Source organism: Rhipicephalus microplus, chromosome 6 (genome assembly GCF_043290135.1).
Source record: "Rhipicephalus microplus isolate Deutch F79 chromosome 6, USDA_Rmic, whole genome shotgun sequence".
Taxonomy (NCBI): domain Eukaryota; kingdom Metazoa; phylum Arthropoda; class Arachnida; order Ixodida; family Ixodidae; genus Rhipicephalus; species Rhipicephalus microplus.
In genome coordinates, this window is record NC_134705.1 from 118,597,768 (window position 1) to 118,615,285 (window position 17,518).

The following is a 17,518-nucleotide window of genomic DNA, read 5'->3' on the forward strand; positions in this document are numbered from 1 at the left end:
ATGAGACCAGCACAGACTAACGATATCTAGAAGCATCTTTCTTCATGTCTCTTGAATGTAGTAGTTTTATGTTTTCAGTGTCTAAGCGACTAGCTCTCCACCGTACGCTTTTTGAATTATAAAGCGGTCTTCCACGCTTGCCAATAGTGTGGCGACATTTTCTGGCAGCAAAGAAAATAATTGGCATTACCTGACACCACGTGCATATTTTGTTCGCTCGCGAGTGGTTGTCATCTTTATTTCAACTAGCCATGTCTTTCAGCTGACTAGGTAGCCCCGTTCACCTGCCAGACCTTGCCCTTGGTGTCTACGTCGCTTCCCCGATGCCTCTACTAATCGTGTGGGTTCTAGATGCGAAAAGTCATGTGGTCGAGCTTAATCCGGTGTGCGGCGTGACTATCCTTACAGCGCATGCGCGCCCTTTTCTCCTCTCCCTCGCTTCCACTCTCTCGCCTCGCAAGGCCGACGCATGCTGCTTCTCCTCGCTCACCGTTCACTCTCCTCTAGGCATCCCTCCCAGCAGCGTTTACACCGCCAATACGCATAGTAGACCCTTACCCGTCTTTCTCCTACCGTACGCTTTTCCTCTCACCTCACAGCACCGACACAGACAGCGTATGCTAGCGGGTTCCTTGATTGAAAAAAAAAAGGACTGTTCACGCTGCACAACCGTTCACTGACCACCCCGTATATATAGGCACTGGATTTCAACCTTCAAGGTAGTGTCAGTGGGAGACTTCTCCTGCGCCTTGTTGAACAATAAAAATTTGCAGCGAGCGCGTTAACTCAAATCGGACTGCGGGCTTCTGTGTCCAATTGGAGTCTCCTGTCTCTCATTGCCCTTTAGCAGTGATCGGATGTTCCAGTAGAAAACACCAGTCCATCACTGCGTGCTTTGCCCATCTCAGTCTTCTGTATCTCATTGCCCATCAGCAGTTATCGGCATGCTCCCGGCATCACCATCTACGTCGTCTATCCTGTCCTTCACACTTATCAGACTCGTGATTCGGAAGAGTACGAAGTCATTTCGCTCGCTGCCGCGGCCGCGGTACAAAAGACACCCGTTGCTCACAAAAAAAAGAAGTTAGGACTGTGACTATTCTCGCTTACACTGTGTAGATTTGAGCGCTCGTTTCGTGCGTCTTCCTTCCTGTTTGAGCAGCGTGCTCTAAGTGTTGAGCTGTAACAGTCGTTAGTCCGCGCTCATTTTCTGTATGCTCATTTCGTGCTTGCTTTCTACTTGAGGTGTGCGCTGAAAGTTTCAAGATGCATGCTGTTAATCGCGTGACATTGCGATTTGTTTTTGCAGCAATCATTCCTTCGCCATTGTATTGAAACAACGCACAATAAATGCTTAAGTACCTCTTCAAAAACACGATACACTTTCGTGTTTTACCGATACCTAAAAGCGGGCTCAGCTTGGTGAATTTGTGAAAACTTACGGCGGTTGGGTGACTTTCAGGTGCGTCAGGCACAAATAGTTCAGGGATGGGAGAGCCTCCACCTCCACCGCCCCCTCCACCGCTACTGCCTCCGCTGAGAGCGCCAGAGCCACCGTAACCGTCTTCATCGCTTATTTCCGCTGCAACAAAACATATTAGATAGATAGATAGATAGATAGATAGATAGATAGATAGATAGATAGATAGATAGATAGATAGATAGATAGATAGATAGATAGATAGATAGATAGATAGATAGATAGAGTGGGCCAGGCAGCAGCACTACCGGCGGGATGCTCAGTAATCCCTTCTGCTTCGTTCTTCAGGTTTTGGCTGTGCTTCAAGAAATTCGGCTATCACAGCGCGGCTGCCTCCCTGGAATCAAGCAAGCCGAACTGCTACGCTGATATGGACCGGAGCCATCGCCGCTTGCCGACTACGGTATCAGCAGCATCAAAAGTCCTCACACCGCAAGATGGCCATGCGACCATCTTCGGTGACGTCACATCACGTGTCCATCTTGGAAGCTACAAAAGGGCGTGAACCGGCGAGCCACCCCAGTGGGCCAGGCAGCAGCACTACCGGCGGGATGCTCAGTAATCCTTTCTGCTTCGTTCTTCAGGTTTTGGCTGTGCTTCAAGAAATTCGGCTATCACAGCGCGGCTGCCTCCCTGGAATCAAGCAAGCCGAACTGCTACGCAGATATGGACCGGAGCCATCGCCGCTTGCCGACTACGGTATCAGCAGCATCAAAAGTCCTCACACCGCAAGATGGCCATTGCGACCATCTTCGGTGACGTCACATCACGTGTCCATCTTGGAAGCTACAAAAGGGCGTGAACCGGCGAGCCACCCCAGTGGGCCAGGCAGCAGCACTACCGGCGGGATGCTCAGTAATCCCTTCTGCTTCGTTCTTCAGGTTGGTGATAACCGGCCATCGCATTGTTTTCGTAGTGACAACCCTTATTTGTTGCTGCTGCCTTGCCCACACTTTGTACTAAATGTTGTTACTTATATTTTCACCCTAGCAAAAAGTTTAATACTTTGTGGCGACATTGAAACAAACCCCGGTCCCTCCCAAAGTGATACGCTGCGTGAGTTACTGGCTGGACAACAAAAAATAATGGAAACCATGGCATCTATGCAATCTTCTCATGAGAAGATAGAAAAGAAATTGTCATCAGTAAGCGACAAAATGGAGGCATTGGAGAAACAGCTGTCTAGTCTTGCCACATTGGGCGATAAGATTAAAGACTTAGAAGACCAAATGTCCCACCTTGATAAAAACTTCGTGGCGCTGAGGGACAAAGTAGATGATTTAGAAAATAGGAGTCGCCGAAATAACCTAATCATCTATGGTCTTTATGAACCCAAGAATGAGACACATGAAGAATTGGAAAAGAAATTTAATAAGGACATTGTAGAAGAAAAACTGGGACTTAAAGCGGTCAGCATTGAGCGAATCCATAGGTTAGGCCGCAGTATGGAAAATAAAAATCGTCCATTTGTAATAAAGTGTCTGGATTATAAAGAAAAGCTGTCAATTTTAAAAGTTTCGCATAAACTTAAAGGCACTTTATTGTCTATTGCGGAAGATTTTTCGCATCATGTCCGTGAGCAGCGAAGGATGCTTTGGAAAACTGCTCAAGACGAAAAGGAAAAAGGGGCTAAGGTAAAGCTTATCTATGATAAGCTAAGTGTAAACGGCGTTATGTACGGTTGGGACAGTGACAAGAAATGCCGCTTTCAGTTGAAAAGTGATAGGCGGGTTTGACAAAGGCAAAATGATGATCGATTCTTGAAACTTTTTAACATCAATTGTAGGAGCGTAGTCAATAAAAGCACAGAGCTTGAGGGGCTAATTATTGCTAACGATCCTGATATTGTTATACTGACTGAGACATGGCTCAGTGATGAAATATACGATAGTGAATTCGTTCCATCAGGATACCGAGTTTACAGGAAAGACCGTGGTAGTAGGGGTGGTGGAGTTTGTATAATCTACAAAAATGCGCTTAACGTATTCTTGATGCCTGAAGTTGCCTACATTGAGTGTTTATTCTGCAAAGCCTATAGTGGCGGCCTTAGGTATATTGTTGGTGCCATGTACAGACCCCCTAACTCTGATGCTTCTACCATGGATGTGTTGAAGGAGTATTTATGTGACCATGTCAAACCTGATGATCGGATAATCCTATCTGGTGATTTCAATTTGCCTGATGTTGACTGGCTAACAATGTCCCCCAAAATTCGCAATGACAAGGTAGGAGAGGCAATGCTTGATATTGCTTTTGCCTTTGACCTTACTCAAGTTGTTGAAGGCTTCACAAGAATTCAGGATAGCAGTAAGACTCTACTAGATCTTTTCTTCGTAAGCGGTAGCATTTTCGAGAACGCCACATCTCAAATCATGCCAGGAATTTCCGATCATCAGGCCGTCTTCCTTAGCCTCAGCAAGGTTAAAGTCGACAAAGCTAACGAAGCTTCGTATTTTCGAAACTTTTCCAGAGCTGATGACGAAGCTATAATAGACGTGCTTTCGTTTCATTTAGATAATTTCTCTCGCAGTGATGCAAATGTTCACAATGTTTGGGCTTCTTTTACGAAACTTGTACATGAATGTATTGAACAATTTGTGCCATTGAGACGCAAGAAAAACAAACGTGTGAATGCCTGGATAAGTCGTTCTACTATACATTTGCAGAGAAAATTAAAGAGGTTAAAGAGAAAACGTCGATCTGTAGGCGACTGCGTAAACCTGGAATCCAAAATTTCAGATTTGTCTCACAAAGTTAAAACACAAGTTGCAGCTGACAAAGAAATATTTTTCAGTTTCATTACCTAGTTTCATTACTAGTTCACCGCAGAAGTTTTGGCAAGCAATTTCCCCATCTTATACTGATGTGGATGCTTTTACCATTAATGGTGTCCAAATTACTGATGCCACAAAAATTGCAAATGCATTCAATAGGCAGTTTCAGTCCTGCTTTACTAATGATGATGGCAAACTGCCTAATTTTGTGTCACCATTACCGCCGATGCCTGACATTACCGTAAGTGAAAAGGGAATTTTCAACATGCTCTTGAAACTTGATGTAAAAAAATCTGGTGGTGCTGACGAAATACCCAACGCCTTTCTCAAAAGGTACGCTGAATGGGTCGCCAAATATCTTTGCATTCTTTTTACAAAATCGTTGAAAGAAGGACAGCTGCCAATCGATTGGAGGACAGCCAAAATGAAACCACTTCATAAAAAGGGTAAGAAAGATGAAATTAGTAATTATAGGCCAATATCACTATTGTCAACAGTTTGTAAGTTGCTCGAGCATATAGTTCATAATCATATTTCGGAATTTCTAACTGCTCATAATGCCCTATCCGAGTCTCAACATGGATTCAGAAGAGGCTACTCTACTTGTACCCAATTAGTTCAGACCGTTTACGATTTTGCATTGACAATTAATAATGGTGAGCAGACTGACGCAATTTTTATGGATTTTTCAAAGGCGTTTGATAAGGTTTCTCACAAAAAATTAATTTTCAAACTAGACAACATACTCAAAAACAAGCAGTTAACTAAATGGATTTTATCTTACCTTCATAGCCGGCAGCAATATGTTGTATTTAAAGATAAATGCTCTGAGAGGGTTTCTGTGGAATCTGGCGTCCCCCAGGGTTCGGTACTTGGACCGCTTCTTTTTCTTTTATATATAAATGACATTGTGAATGACATACCCGTTAACATAAAACTCTATGCAGACGACTGCGTTATTTACTCCGAGGTAAAAAATTCTAATGACCAAATAAAGTTAAATGCCGCATTTCAAAAAGTTAAATCTTGGTGCGACAGTTGGCAGATGCCCATAAACTTTGAAAAAACCGTATTTATGCGCATTTTACACAAAAAAGAGCCCCTCTTGTTCCAATATTGCTGTAACAATATATACCTTGCTGAGGTGCAGTATTACAAGTATCTAGGGGTTTACATTACAAACAACTTGACGTGGAATAAACATATCGATTATGTTGCAGCTTGTGCTAACACAAGACTTTCATTTCTTAGGAGAGTTCTCAAGCACTCCACTCCCACTGTGCGCTTGCTGGCGTACAAATCAACAGTTCTACCCATTCTAGATTATGCAGTCGTTATATGGGATCCTTTTACGTTGACTAATAAAAAGAAGATTGAAAAAATACAAAGAAAGGCAGCCCGTTTTATATACAACAGTTATGGTCGCACATCTGTTAGTGCACTGCTAGCGAGAGCTAATCTTCCACCAATAGCTGAAAGAAACCGAATTGCCCGTCTCAAATTTTTATATCAACTAATTAAGAAGCACTATAAGATAGACACTAGCAAATTATTGTCTTTCTCCTCAGGGTATCCGACAAGGCATCGCCATAACCTCTCCATTACGCCCTTTCAAACACGCAATAACTGCTTCACGTATTTATTTTTCCCGAGAACAGTCGGGGAATGGAACAACCTAACTAATGACGTTGTTTTACAGCCATCACTTGAAAAGTTTGCCTTGTGTTTAACTGCATAATATATATGTGTGCATATGTGTGTATGTTTATGTATGTATATATGTGTATATATTTGAAATTGTGTAGAATTATCACCCGTGTTTTTTCCAATCCTTGCGTATGTGACTCTGTTTCTGGAATATTTATTATCTTGTACATTTTGAATTGTATTTTGTCGCCATGGTTGGTCATGTATTCGTGAATTTTGTATATCAGTTTTTCCCTTTTTTTGTAATTCCGAGAACTGTACTTTGCTTCCGTATTTTTGTTCTTGTTCACCTAGGAATATTTATGATTGTACTTCCCACCCTGCTATAATCCCTCATTTGGGATTGCAGTATCTACAAATAAATAAATAAATAAATAAGATAGATAGATAGATAGATAGATAAAATCTCAATTTGAAGCATCGTCATGTACTGGGACAGCGTTGGCGTTGTGGAATTCACTGGAAAATCAATATCTACAGGCACCTAATGGGCTCCAAAGTGCAGTAGCTGTTTATAGTGGAAGAAGAAAAGAAGACCGTTTATGGCGGATATTTCTTTCTTGTTTCATACAAACATCTCAATTTGTAAAAGAGTGCTGCTGTTGCACCGGTTGCATAAGTTCTCCTTTCAAGTAAAGCATCGTATTCCGCGAATGGTAGCAATAGCCATTGATTGATTTGACGATATGTGGGGTTTAACGTCCCAGAACCACCATATGATGACAGACGCAGTAGTGCAGGACTCCAGAAGTTTCGACACCTGGGGTTATTTAGCGTGCACCTAAATCTAAGCACATGTGCCTACAACATTTCCGCCTCTATCGGAAATGCAGCCGCCACAGCCGGGATTTGGTCCCGCGACCTGCGGGTCAGCAGCCGAGTACCTTAGCCACAAGACCACGGTGGCACCACCGGAAGCCATAGCCATATAAAGGCCTGGTTCTAAACATTACCCTTTCGAATTATTCGAAGGTACGTTGTTTTCGATAGCAAAAGACAAAGAAAACATAGTCACCATCTTTGCCGAAGATGAAGAGGACCAGGAATGCTAAGATGAGTGCGATGGCCAGACAACTGCAAGTCATGACGACCCACACCTTGCTGCCGCTAATGGAATGAGGACAAAAGTAAATTAGGACTGGTATTGCGTGTTAACAGTAACTGTCAGTGTCACAACGCGATACGTTACGGAGCTCTCTATACCTAAAGACCATAGATTATCGCAGAAATTTCTGTCTGTCTGTCTGTCCGTTGCCCGAGTAAGTCACGCAGTGAAAGTTCAAGCCCTTGCTCAGCACCCAACCACGTTAATCTGTTGGCTGCGTTCATACTTGTCAACAATGTCGAACAAAATGCAAACAATATGCATATAGTAGGCGCAACATTAATCCGTAAGTGTTTCGCTCATAGCATATGCAAATATGCGTTGTTCATAAGACTGCGGCTTCTTTGACACTGCGCTGACAATGCAACGCAGTGAACGAAAAGCGGGTGTTTTCTACACTTGGCTGCGAGAACATTGTAATGCCACCTACCAGTGGCTCTGCGTTCTACACAAACTCTCGTTTCCCAACATTTGTGCCAGATGGCGCCCATTTCTCACGCAGTGCCTCCAGACGGCATTTGCATAATCTTTCGACAGCATTTGCAGCAAAGCACGAAGATACACGGCCAATTATTTGCTTTCTTTTTCGGTATTACTACATACGGCCGCTCATTTCTGGCTATGGTATTAGTGCGGCAGCACCAAGTGTCAAGTTTCAGACATCAAGTCACTCGACAAAAAGCGAACATTACGCGTTATAGCATTGCAGTGTTAAATTGTTGCGAAAAAATTAGCTACATATGTACACGTCATATGTAGTTACCAATGGTGCAATATTGGTTTGGTCAAGCTACTGGCACAAAACGTCGAATAGACTTTAGGCCTTTATAAAAATGACTAAAGCATAGCGAGTTAATTATGTAACGGGGTTTATTTGCAGCGCAGAACGCAGAAAGCGAAGCAGTCAGCAGCGTCCGGCCAAGCACAGCAAGCACGAGCTTATGCTGATGGCGATGCCCCTGATGCGCCGAGAAATGCCACTGAAGCTCCTCTTCTTCACTACGATCGCCCTCCGCACAAAAAGACGCCATCCTGGCGAATTAAAGAGAACAAACGACTAATGGGTCGTAATATGGCTTGAGACGAGAGACGTGGACCGTGTCGCGGCCGTGGTAGCGTAGGTCTGTGGATGGGATGATGGGCTCCACGATATAGTTGACGAGTGACGTTTGCTCTACAACACGGTATGGCCCGATGTATTTGGGAAGAAGTTTTGCAGAGCGGCCAGGCGCGGTAGCAGGTGCCCGAAGCCATACCAACGAACCAGGTGGAAAGTTTGGAGCCGAACGGTCCCCAGTCTGGCTGGATTGCTGCTGCCACTGGTCCTCGGTAGAAAACGAGCGAGCAAGCTGGCGGCATTCTTCAGCATGTCGGGCAGCTTCGGACAGAGTTGTACTTTCGGACTCATAAGGTTTATATGGAAGAATAGTGTCTACTGTATTTGAAGGTTCTCGTCCGTACAAAAGAAAGTATGGCGAAAACCCAGTAGTAGCTTGTACGGCGGTATTATACGCGTAGGTGACGAACGGGAGAACTTGGTCCCAATTTGAATGATCAGAGGCGACGTACATCGACAGCATACTTCCAAGAGTACGGTTGAAGCGCTCCGTCATGCCATTAGTCTGAGGGTGGTACGCTGTACTTGTGCGGTGCACGATTCGGCATTCGTTGAGTAATGCCTTCAAGGCGTCAGAAAGGAAGGCACGGCCTCTGTCACTTAAGAGCTCGCGAGGGGCACCATGACGCAGAACGAAACGTTGCAACAGAAATGTTCCAACGTCACGGGCTGTGGCAGTCGGCAGCGCGGCAGTTTCGGCATAGCGTGTCAGATGGTCTATCGCAACAATAATCCAACGATTATCAGCTAGAGTTGATGGTAGTGGTCCGTAAATGTCAATGCCGACGCGATCAAAAGGTCGACTAGGACAAGAAAGAGGTTGTGAAGGGTAGACTTGCCCGGGAGGTAACTTTTGTCGTTGGCACTCAGAACACGAACGAATGAATTTTCACACGTAGTTATACATGCCACGCCAATAAAATCTTAGTCGAAGCCTAGCGTATGTCATGAAGAGGCTTGCGTGGGCGCACTGTGGGTCCGCGTGAAAAGCTTCGCAGATAGCAGCTCGAAGATGGCGGGGTATCACAAGGAGACACTTGCGACCGTCAGAAAGGTAGTTGCGTCGATAAAGAAAATCATCCCTTAGGCAAAAGTTGCTAGCGTGGCGGCGGAGAGCGCGAGACGTTGAAGGAGTGAGAGGATCAGAAAGAATGCTTATGAGGCCACTGATCCAGGGATCCTTTCGTTGTTCCACCGTCATGTTGCGCAAAGCGGATGACGCAAGTGCAGGCTCGAGGGAAGAGAGGCAAACGCCTTCATCCGATTTGGGTGAGCGAGAAAGGGCGTCGGCGTCCGTGTGCTTACGACCAGATCTGTAAATAACGCGGATGTCGTGTTCCTGAAGTTTGAGCGCCCAGCGAGCAAGTCGTCCGGAAGGGTCTTTAAGTGTGGATAGCCAACAAAGGGCGTAGTGGTCAGTGACGACGTCGAATGCGTGACCATACAAGTAGGGGCGAAATTTTCCAAGGGCCCAAATAATAGCTAAACACTCTTTCTCGGTCACGGAGTAGTTAGCCTCGGCTTTCGTTAAAGTTCGGCTTGCGTAGGCGACGACATATTCATCGAACCTTGCCTTTCGTTGCGCGAGCACAGCGCCAAGTCCAACACCGCTGGCATCAGTATGAACCTCCGTGGGAGCGGCAGGATCGTAGTGGCGGAGGATGGGTGGTGAAGTCAGCAGGTGGCGTAATTTGGTGAATGCATCGTCGCATGCTGTTGACCTGGTGGAAAGGTCCTTGTCGCCGCTAAGAAGGTTCGTAAGGGGCGCACATACAGAAGCAAAATTTCTAATAAAGCGTCGGAAGTATGACGACAAGCCGACAAAACTTGTAAGTTCCTTCAAGTTCTTTGACTTCGGAAAATCGGCGACTGCTCGAAGCTTGGCGGGGTCAGGAAGTATGCCGTCCCGCGGTACGACGTGGCCAAGAATGGTGAGCTGCCGGGCACCAAAACGACACTTCTTGAGGTTGAGTTGAAGGCCGGCGTCGGTGAGACGTGTGAGGACGTGCTCGAGACGATTTAAATGGGTGTCAAAATCGGTGGAAAAGACAACTACGTCATTGAGGTAGCATAAACACGTGTTCCACTTGAGGCCTCGTAAAATAGTGTCCATCATTCTTTCAAAAGTGGCTGGAGCGTTACAAAGGCCGAAAGGCATAACGGTAAACTCGTATAACCCATCAGGTGTGACAAATGCTGTTTTCGGTCGGTCAGATGCTTCCATAGGAACTTGCCAGTATCCAGACCGTAAATCCAGCGAAGAGAAGTATTCTGCTCCCTGCAAACAGTCAAAGGCGTCGTCTATTCGCGGTAACGGGTAAACGTCCTTGCGGGTGATCTTGTTTAAACGTCGATAGTCCACACAGAACCAAATGGAGCCGTCCTTCTTCTTAACAAGAACGACCGGTGACGCCCAGGGACTGTTAGAAGGCTGTACAATACCCCGCTGGAGCATGTCAGCAACCTGGTCGTCAATAACACGGCGCTCCGACGCTGATACTCGATAGGGGCGCTGCCGTAGAGGCATATGGCTTCCTGTGTCAATCTTGTGAGATATGTTCGATGTGCGACTGAGGCCAGAAGCGTGGCTGTCAAAAGAAGTACGAAACTTTTGCAGCAGGTTCACTAACTGGCTTCGTTCTGAAGAAGACGTTGCGACATCGATGGAGCGGTGGAAAGCGTCAAGGAGTGACTGGTCAACAACAGAGTCAGAAATGAGTGCGCTGAGGTCCGTAGAATGTAAACTAGATGGAGCGTCAAAAATGCGACGGGCGTCGATCGGTGCACGTGACCGAGACATTCGCCATAGAATAAAGGTAAAGGCCCTTCTAGCGTATTGTACACAAGCGCCTTCGTGACGCCATGGTGGAGAGTAAGGAGAGCAATGGGCTGTGGAGAACATTTGCGTTGAATGAACAGGGCAGAGGGCGTAAACAAAACATCACCGTCTGAAATAGCGCCACACGACACAGTCACCAGCAGAGAAGAGCGCGGTGGTACGGTGGTGTCGTCGGAAACAGTTTATAACGCGGCAGGGAGGCTTCGACAGCGTCTACATCAGGAAGTGCAGATAGCTCAAGTTCAGCGCGACAGCAGTCAATCGCGGCATTATTATTCGCAAGGAAGTCCCAGCCGAGTATCATGTCATGGGAACACGAGGGCAGCACTACGAATTCGACGATATACACAATCCCTTGGATGACGACTCGTGTGGTACAGGCTGCGAGAGGTGTTACACTTTGTGCGTTAGCCGTTCTAAGAGAGAGGCCGGGTAATGGCGTCAGAACTTTGCGGAGTTTGCGGCACAGGTTGATGGAAACGACGGATAGAGCGGCTCCGGTGTCGACAAGCGCCATGACGACGATACCAACGACTGACACTTCAAAGACGTTAGCTGGACAGGAGCGAGGACTTGTGCATGGCGACGGGGACGCAGTTCGTTCCTCGGGAACTGCGGCCGTTAGTTTTCCTGGTCGGTGGGTCCGGAACGGCGACGCATAGGGGAAAGCGAACGTCGACGTGGAGATGGGGAGCCGCGGGTCGCGCCGTGTGGACGATCAGAAGGAAAGGAAGAGGAAGGAGGGCTTGAAGGCGTAGAAGAAAACTGAGGGTCGAAAGAGGGCATCCGTCGAATGTTCTGAGCAGCCTGGCGACGACGACAATAACGTGCCACGTGGCCAACACCACCACAAGCAAAACATATGGGACGGTTGTCGTGGGCCCGCCATTGGTCGGAGTAGACTCCGACTTGCTGCTGGGGGGCAGAAAACTGCGGCCGAGGTGGTATCGGCATAGGCGGCGGTGAATAGATTGGCGGCGAAAAGGGCGGCGACGAATACGTAGGCGCTGGCTGGAACGCAGGCTGTTGAGGTCGAGCAACGGCCTCGGCGTACGTGAGAGGTGCGGCGACTGGCGGCGGTTCACGAGCGGGAGGAAGAACTTGTGTGACCTGGTCTTGAATGAAGTCGCGGAGTGTAGACGTCGATCTGCGTGGTTGATCGGGTACGCAGGACATCAAAGAGAGCTGACGAGCGACCTCAGCGCGGATGAACTCTTGGATCTTGGAGAGAAGAGGGACATGGTCTTCTCCTATGCCAAGGGTGGACAGGCTGGACAAAGAGTTGTCGAGCACCGAGGGACGTCGGGTGGAAAGACGTTGCCTGCGCAACTCGTCAAAACTCTGGCATAACTCGGTCAGTTCTAGGACAGTGCGAGGACTCTTAGAAAGCAACATTTGGAAAGCGTCGTCCTCAATGCCCTTCATGATATGCTTGATCTTAAGCTCTTCGGAAATGGACTCGTTGACTCGCTTGCAAAGCTCGAGAACGTCCTCAATATAGCTTGTGAAATTCTCACCAAGCTGCTGGGACCGAGTATGTAAGCGTTGTTCGGCACGGCGTTTGCGTACCTCAGGCCGCCCGAAAACTTGTGTGAGGCTCGTTTTGAAGACCGACCATGTAGGGAGTTCCACTTCGTGGTTTATAACCCTACTGAAACGTTCCGTATGAAATCTTACGGAAAATATATGGACTCCGTAACATTTCCTTATGCTACATACGGAAAAAATATGGAGTTTTATTGAAATATACGGAAGTTGTATGGCATTTACGGAAAGCTTCTTATGGAGTATAAGGAAGGATAAGGAAATTGTATGGCGTATACGGAAGGCTTTTTATGGAGTATACGGAAACATAAGGAAAATGTATGGCATATATGGAACGCTTTTTATGGAGTATATGGAAGGATAAGGAAAGATAAGGAAACTTATGGAGCATACGGAGAGTTCATGATGGAAGATATGGAAGGATAAGGAAAGTGTATGGAGTGTACAGAAGCTTTCATAAGGAAAATGCAGAATGTAAGGTCTTACGGAAATATACAGATTTTGTAAGGTGCTTACGAAAATGTGCAATAGTGTATGAAAGCTTTCATACACTATTGCACAGGCATGTGGATTGTTGCAAAAATGTGGAAACTCTACAGTTGTTGTCACATTTTAAGCAGGAAATCCGAGCTCTATAAAGTTATAAATGAATGCACAGTGACATATATAGTACAAAAAATAATGCAGGCTAGTCTGTGTTGTCAGTCACCGCTGTTCGCCCTTTTCCAGAATGAATACAACTTCTGCAGATGACCAGGTGCTGAAGTCTGTCACACGGAAAATGTGTCATTCACAAGGAATGACAATAACTGTCATTTTACTTGCATGCTGTCACACGAAAACAAATCAATCAAAAAAGCATAACTTCAAGGGCTCGTTTTTTGGTAGAAACAATAATAATGAGAACTAAATTCAATGTGAATGAACTTGTCAATATTAATGAAACTGTTCTCATTAACATTGGCAAAGACAAATGTCACTTTAAAATATCGACCATGAGCTTAGCTCTCCTGAGCACCGACAAAAGAAATGAAAATCTATGAAAACTAATTGCATGTAGCCTAAAAATAATTTTTTATTGATAGTATGTGCTCCTACAATATAAATACAGCTATACACAACTTGCCACAGCTTCACGACAGAAACGAGGTAGGGGCAGAGGGAGTGGTCAGAAAAATAATTAAGTATGAGAGCACAACTGATATGTACAAACACATAATGGTGCTTATCACTGATGCACGGATGGTCGTGTATAGAGCTGGGTCGTTTTGAGATTTTCAAAAGCATTGTTTCAGACCACCATGCAGATTACGCTTCAATTGTAGTGCTACATAAGACACAACTTATGGGCCAGCTTTAATGAATAAGAAGATTATAGGTTAAACAAATGCTTTAAAATATATCATATCATGGCTGCATGGACGCATACAAGCTATGTAAAGTGCAATAAAGTGAGGACGCATGAGCTTCTCTTGATGCTTCAGTTCTACATAGATGCTTCAACTGTGCTGCAAAGAAATTTAACCAATGTCTGTGTGTGCAACATTGTCTATTTTAAACTATCTATATGTATATATAAAATTCCTACTGCGAGTTAAGCTACGTAGCACTCCATAACTCTTCCTTTTATTAAGGGCAATTTTTCAAACAATCAACATTATTCATTTTCTGTCTGATGACTTCGTGCCCGCAATTCTTGGTTTGGCTCGATCACAATTGTGCAGCCCTTATTTTGGAGGAATCAAAAAACATCAACCAAAATATATTTTGGAACTGCTTCTCGGTGATATTGCCTTCCCTCAACTGCCACAGCTTGAGATGAGTCATATAGCAAGTCTCGCGCATACCTAGGGCCTACCCTTGAAGAAACTGGTCCGGCTGTGAAATGCTGTTTTTTCTCAAATAAATTTTTTGGTTTGAGTTTTCTCACTTCTCGAGTCCCTTCACAATCAAGCATACCCATTGTTCCCCTTAGTCCTTAATTTTGTTATATTATGAAATAAATAAAAAAATTAATAATGAAAATAAAAATACTAATAACTGTTGCGCAAAAAACACAGTCCCACATACGTACTTGAACGCAATATTGCTTTTATTTTGTTTTAGAACCTAAGGCATTAGAAAAGATAGCAGTACAATGAAAACGTTGAAAAAAAACAAAAAAAAATTAGACGTGGCGGGACTCGAACCTGCGCCACTCAGTTGTGCTCGCGCACGTGAATTGAATGCGTTAGCTTGCTGAGCTATTCACGCTGAACGGTGCAGTGAGTTTAAGTTATGTATATAAATTTGCTTTTTACACGCTATGTGTTGGCATATCTATGTACGATATGCGATCGTATCTATTGTTGTGTGCATATGTTTTGGGATTGTATATACGTCACATGCTTTTCGCATGTCTTTCAACTATAGATTGCTGCCCCGCCTCGGATGAAAACAAGTATTTTTACACCCACACACAAGCTTGAGCAGTTGAAAGTTGTTTCCCGGGGCTCTCTTGCGATTGAGTCGGCCACCACAGGGAATTAGAGTGATACGCCATTAATCCCTCCATCTAGCTGTATTCAACTTAGTAGCTCTATCGCTTGATGACAAATCGAGCGTGGGGCGCGACGCTATTGCGCACGACCATGCCTCGCGTAGTGGCGACATCAGCTGATTGCGCCGGCCGGCTTGCTTCGATTTGCTTCAGAGCAAAGAAATGTCATACCTTGAAAGATTGCGTACTGCACTATGTCAAAACATTACTGCTTTGTAGCCATTCTATGATTCATTGAGAATTGATAACTGTGATATCACTACTGTAGAGCTTTGCGTCGGCGACACGCACCGAACGTGAAACCGCACTACGTCTGTCGTAGAAGCAGTAGGAGGCTGTCGTCTGCTAGAACAAAAACAAAACAAAGACCTGGAAAATATTCATAAGTTGTAACTTGTTTTTTGAATAACCGTTTATTACTTTTAAAGTTATTTTGCCAGATAACATACAGTTTTTTTTGTTTATAGCAGCGACAGAGGTTTTTTTTTTTTCCTCACACAGATATCCAAGTCAAATCCATTCACAACTAAGCCACATGTTGTTTGTCTTCTTTGTTTTCGGGGGCATGCCGTGTCGGTGCGTCTGTCATGTGTTCGCGCTGCTACACACGAGAGCACGAAATGTTAAATTTACGCAAGGAAGCGCCGTTCCTCGTTCGTGTGATGTGCTAAGATTGCGCCCTATTCCCGCGGTTGTTCGAGTGCGGATCAAGTGCGAGTCGTTCAAGGAATCGGTGGGTCGGGCGGGCGCTCGAAGGACTCCGAGGTGACGGCTGACGCCTGTGGTCGCTTCCGTCAGGACAGTGTGAAAGAAACTAAAGGTAAGGGGGACACTTTTTTATGTAGACCAAGTCTGCCACTCAGTGCAAGTGTGTGTTGCTGCACTCGAACGAGGCGTCGTGAAACGGCAACCTTACGCGCCTTTGCGAGTGCGGTTGCCGATTCGCTTTGACAATGCTAACGCCAGCAGAGCCATGGCGCATCGGCGCGGCCTTACTGGAGCTAATTCGAGACAACTGCGGCAACATGCATGTGTATGGTGATCGATTTTTTTCGTATGTGCAATGTAGTGAGGAAGACGCACATGGCGCTTGCTACGTTGTTGATTAAACGAAGCCTGCAGTGCCATTTGATGCAAAGCAGCATTTTGTTTACGTTCGCGGGCGATACAATTTGTAACTTGGCTCGATTCACCTAGCCAACCGCCTAAGTGGGTTGATTAGCATACGTTCACGGTAGAGTGTTATTATGCCCCTAAACAGTGGCGTGTGCTTGTTAAAAGATATAATGTGTGTGCCTAGTGGAGAGAGAGAGAGGTGTTCGTGCAATCTGCATGTGTACCTGCAAGACGCCTTTGCTTGTAACTAATAATGTACCGGCCAGCACCTACATTGTACGCCTGACTTTGAAGAAAACTTGCATGCACAATGTGAGATTTTGTAATCTGCCAGAGTTGCTTTTTATAAAATAATACACTGCCAGCATGTTCAAAATATGTTTCGCTGCTGTGTGGCAGGGGTGCGGTTATCACGCTGTTGTGTAGTTGCTGATGCAAGCACTTATAGTTTTGATGCGTTAATATTTCTCATCTAACTCATCAGGTGTTTGGCTGTTTCAGCACAAACAAGGCAAAGAGAGAAGGAAGACTGGTAATGACAGGACCAGTGCCGACTTTTGTTTGCAGGAGAATACCCATGTTGGTGTATTTATTGTGACAGCCTTTCTGTGTTGCTTTTTGTCCCAATTTATGCAACAACACAGTTGTCAGCAATATAAGAGAGAACACTGAAATTAGCTTTTAAAGATCATGGTGACTAAATGCCTAGTGATTCACAGCACAAAGTAACAACAAAAGACATCAGTATGATCAATGTGGACGAGTACAGTCTTGCATCTAAAAAATATATTGTGCAAAATGTTGCCTAAGTAAGAAACCTCTCTATGTTTGCAAATAGTGTGACGTCACTTTAAGCACCGTGCCAGCCATTCCCTCCCTCTGTGCAAGGGCTGGTTGGCAAGGAAGTTGTTTGTGACGTTCCTGATAGACCACTGAGATGTATGCGATTCTAAACCTGTAGCCTAATATATACGTAATCTTTTGTGCAGTTACATCGCTGCATCTGACACCTACAACTTATTTGCATATTTACATTGCTCCCTTAGGACCTAACACACAAACTTGTTGTTTGCATTGTCACTTCATGAATATCGAGCGGTAAAGGTACTGAGTATATGTGAAACAAGAATCTCTGCTTATTACATGAAGACATATGAGGCCTTCGATAAAACGAGTTATACCTTTATTGGGCTTGCGTACTCGTCTGGGCGATTCATACATGCAGCTTCAGCAAATGGTATCTTCTAGCCCGGTGACCATGCAATTTTTTTCTGCACACGGCGCAAACTCCGAGAT

The 17,518-nt window shown here is 45.2% G+C and overlaps 1 protein-coding gene across 1 annotated transcript in view; it reads right to left on the reverse strand.

The window, feature by feature from the left end:
• LOC142766005 (uncharacterized) overlaps window positions 1–1,570 on the reverse strand; it is a 77,134-nt gene extending 75,564 nt beyond the window's left edge. Inside the window, exon 1 of the mRNA XM_075867816.1 lies at window positions 1,443–1,570. Coding sequence (XP_075723931.1) covers window positions 1,443–1,570 — 128 coding nt within the window. The remainder of the gene's footprint in view (window positions 1–1,442) is intronic.
• Between the last annotated feature and the right edge of the window lie 15,948 nt (window positions 1,571–17,518).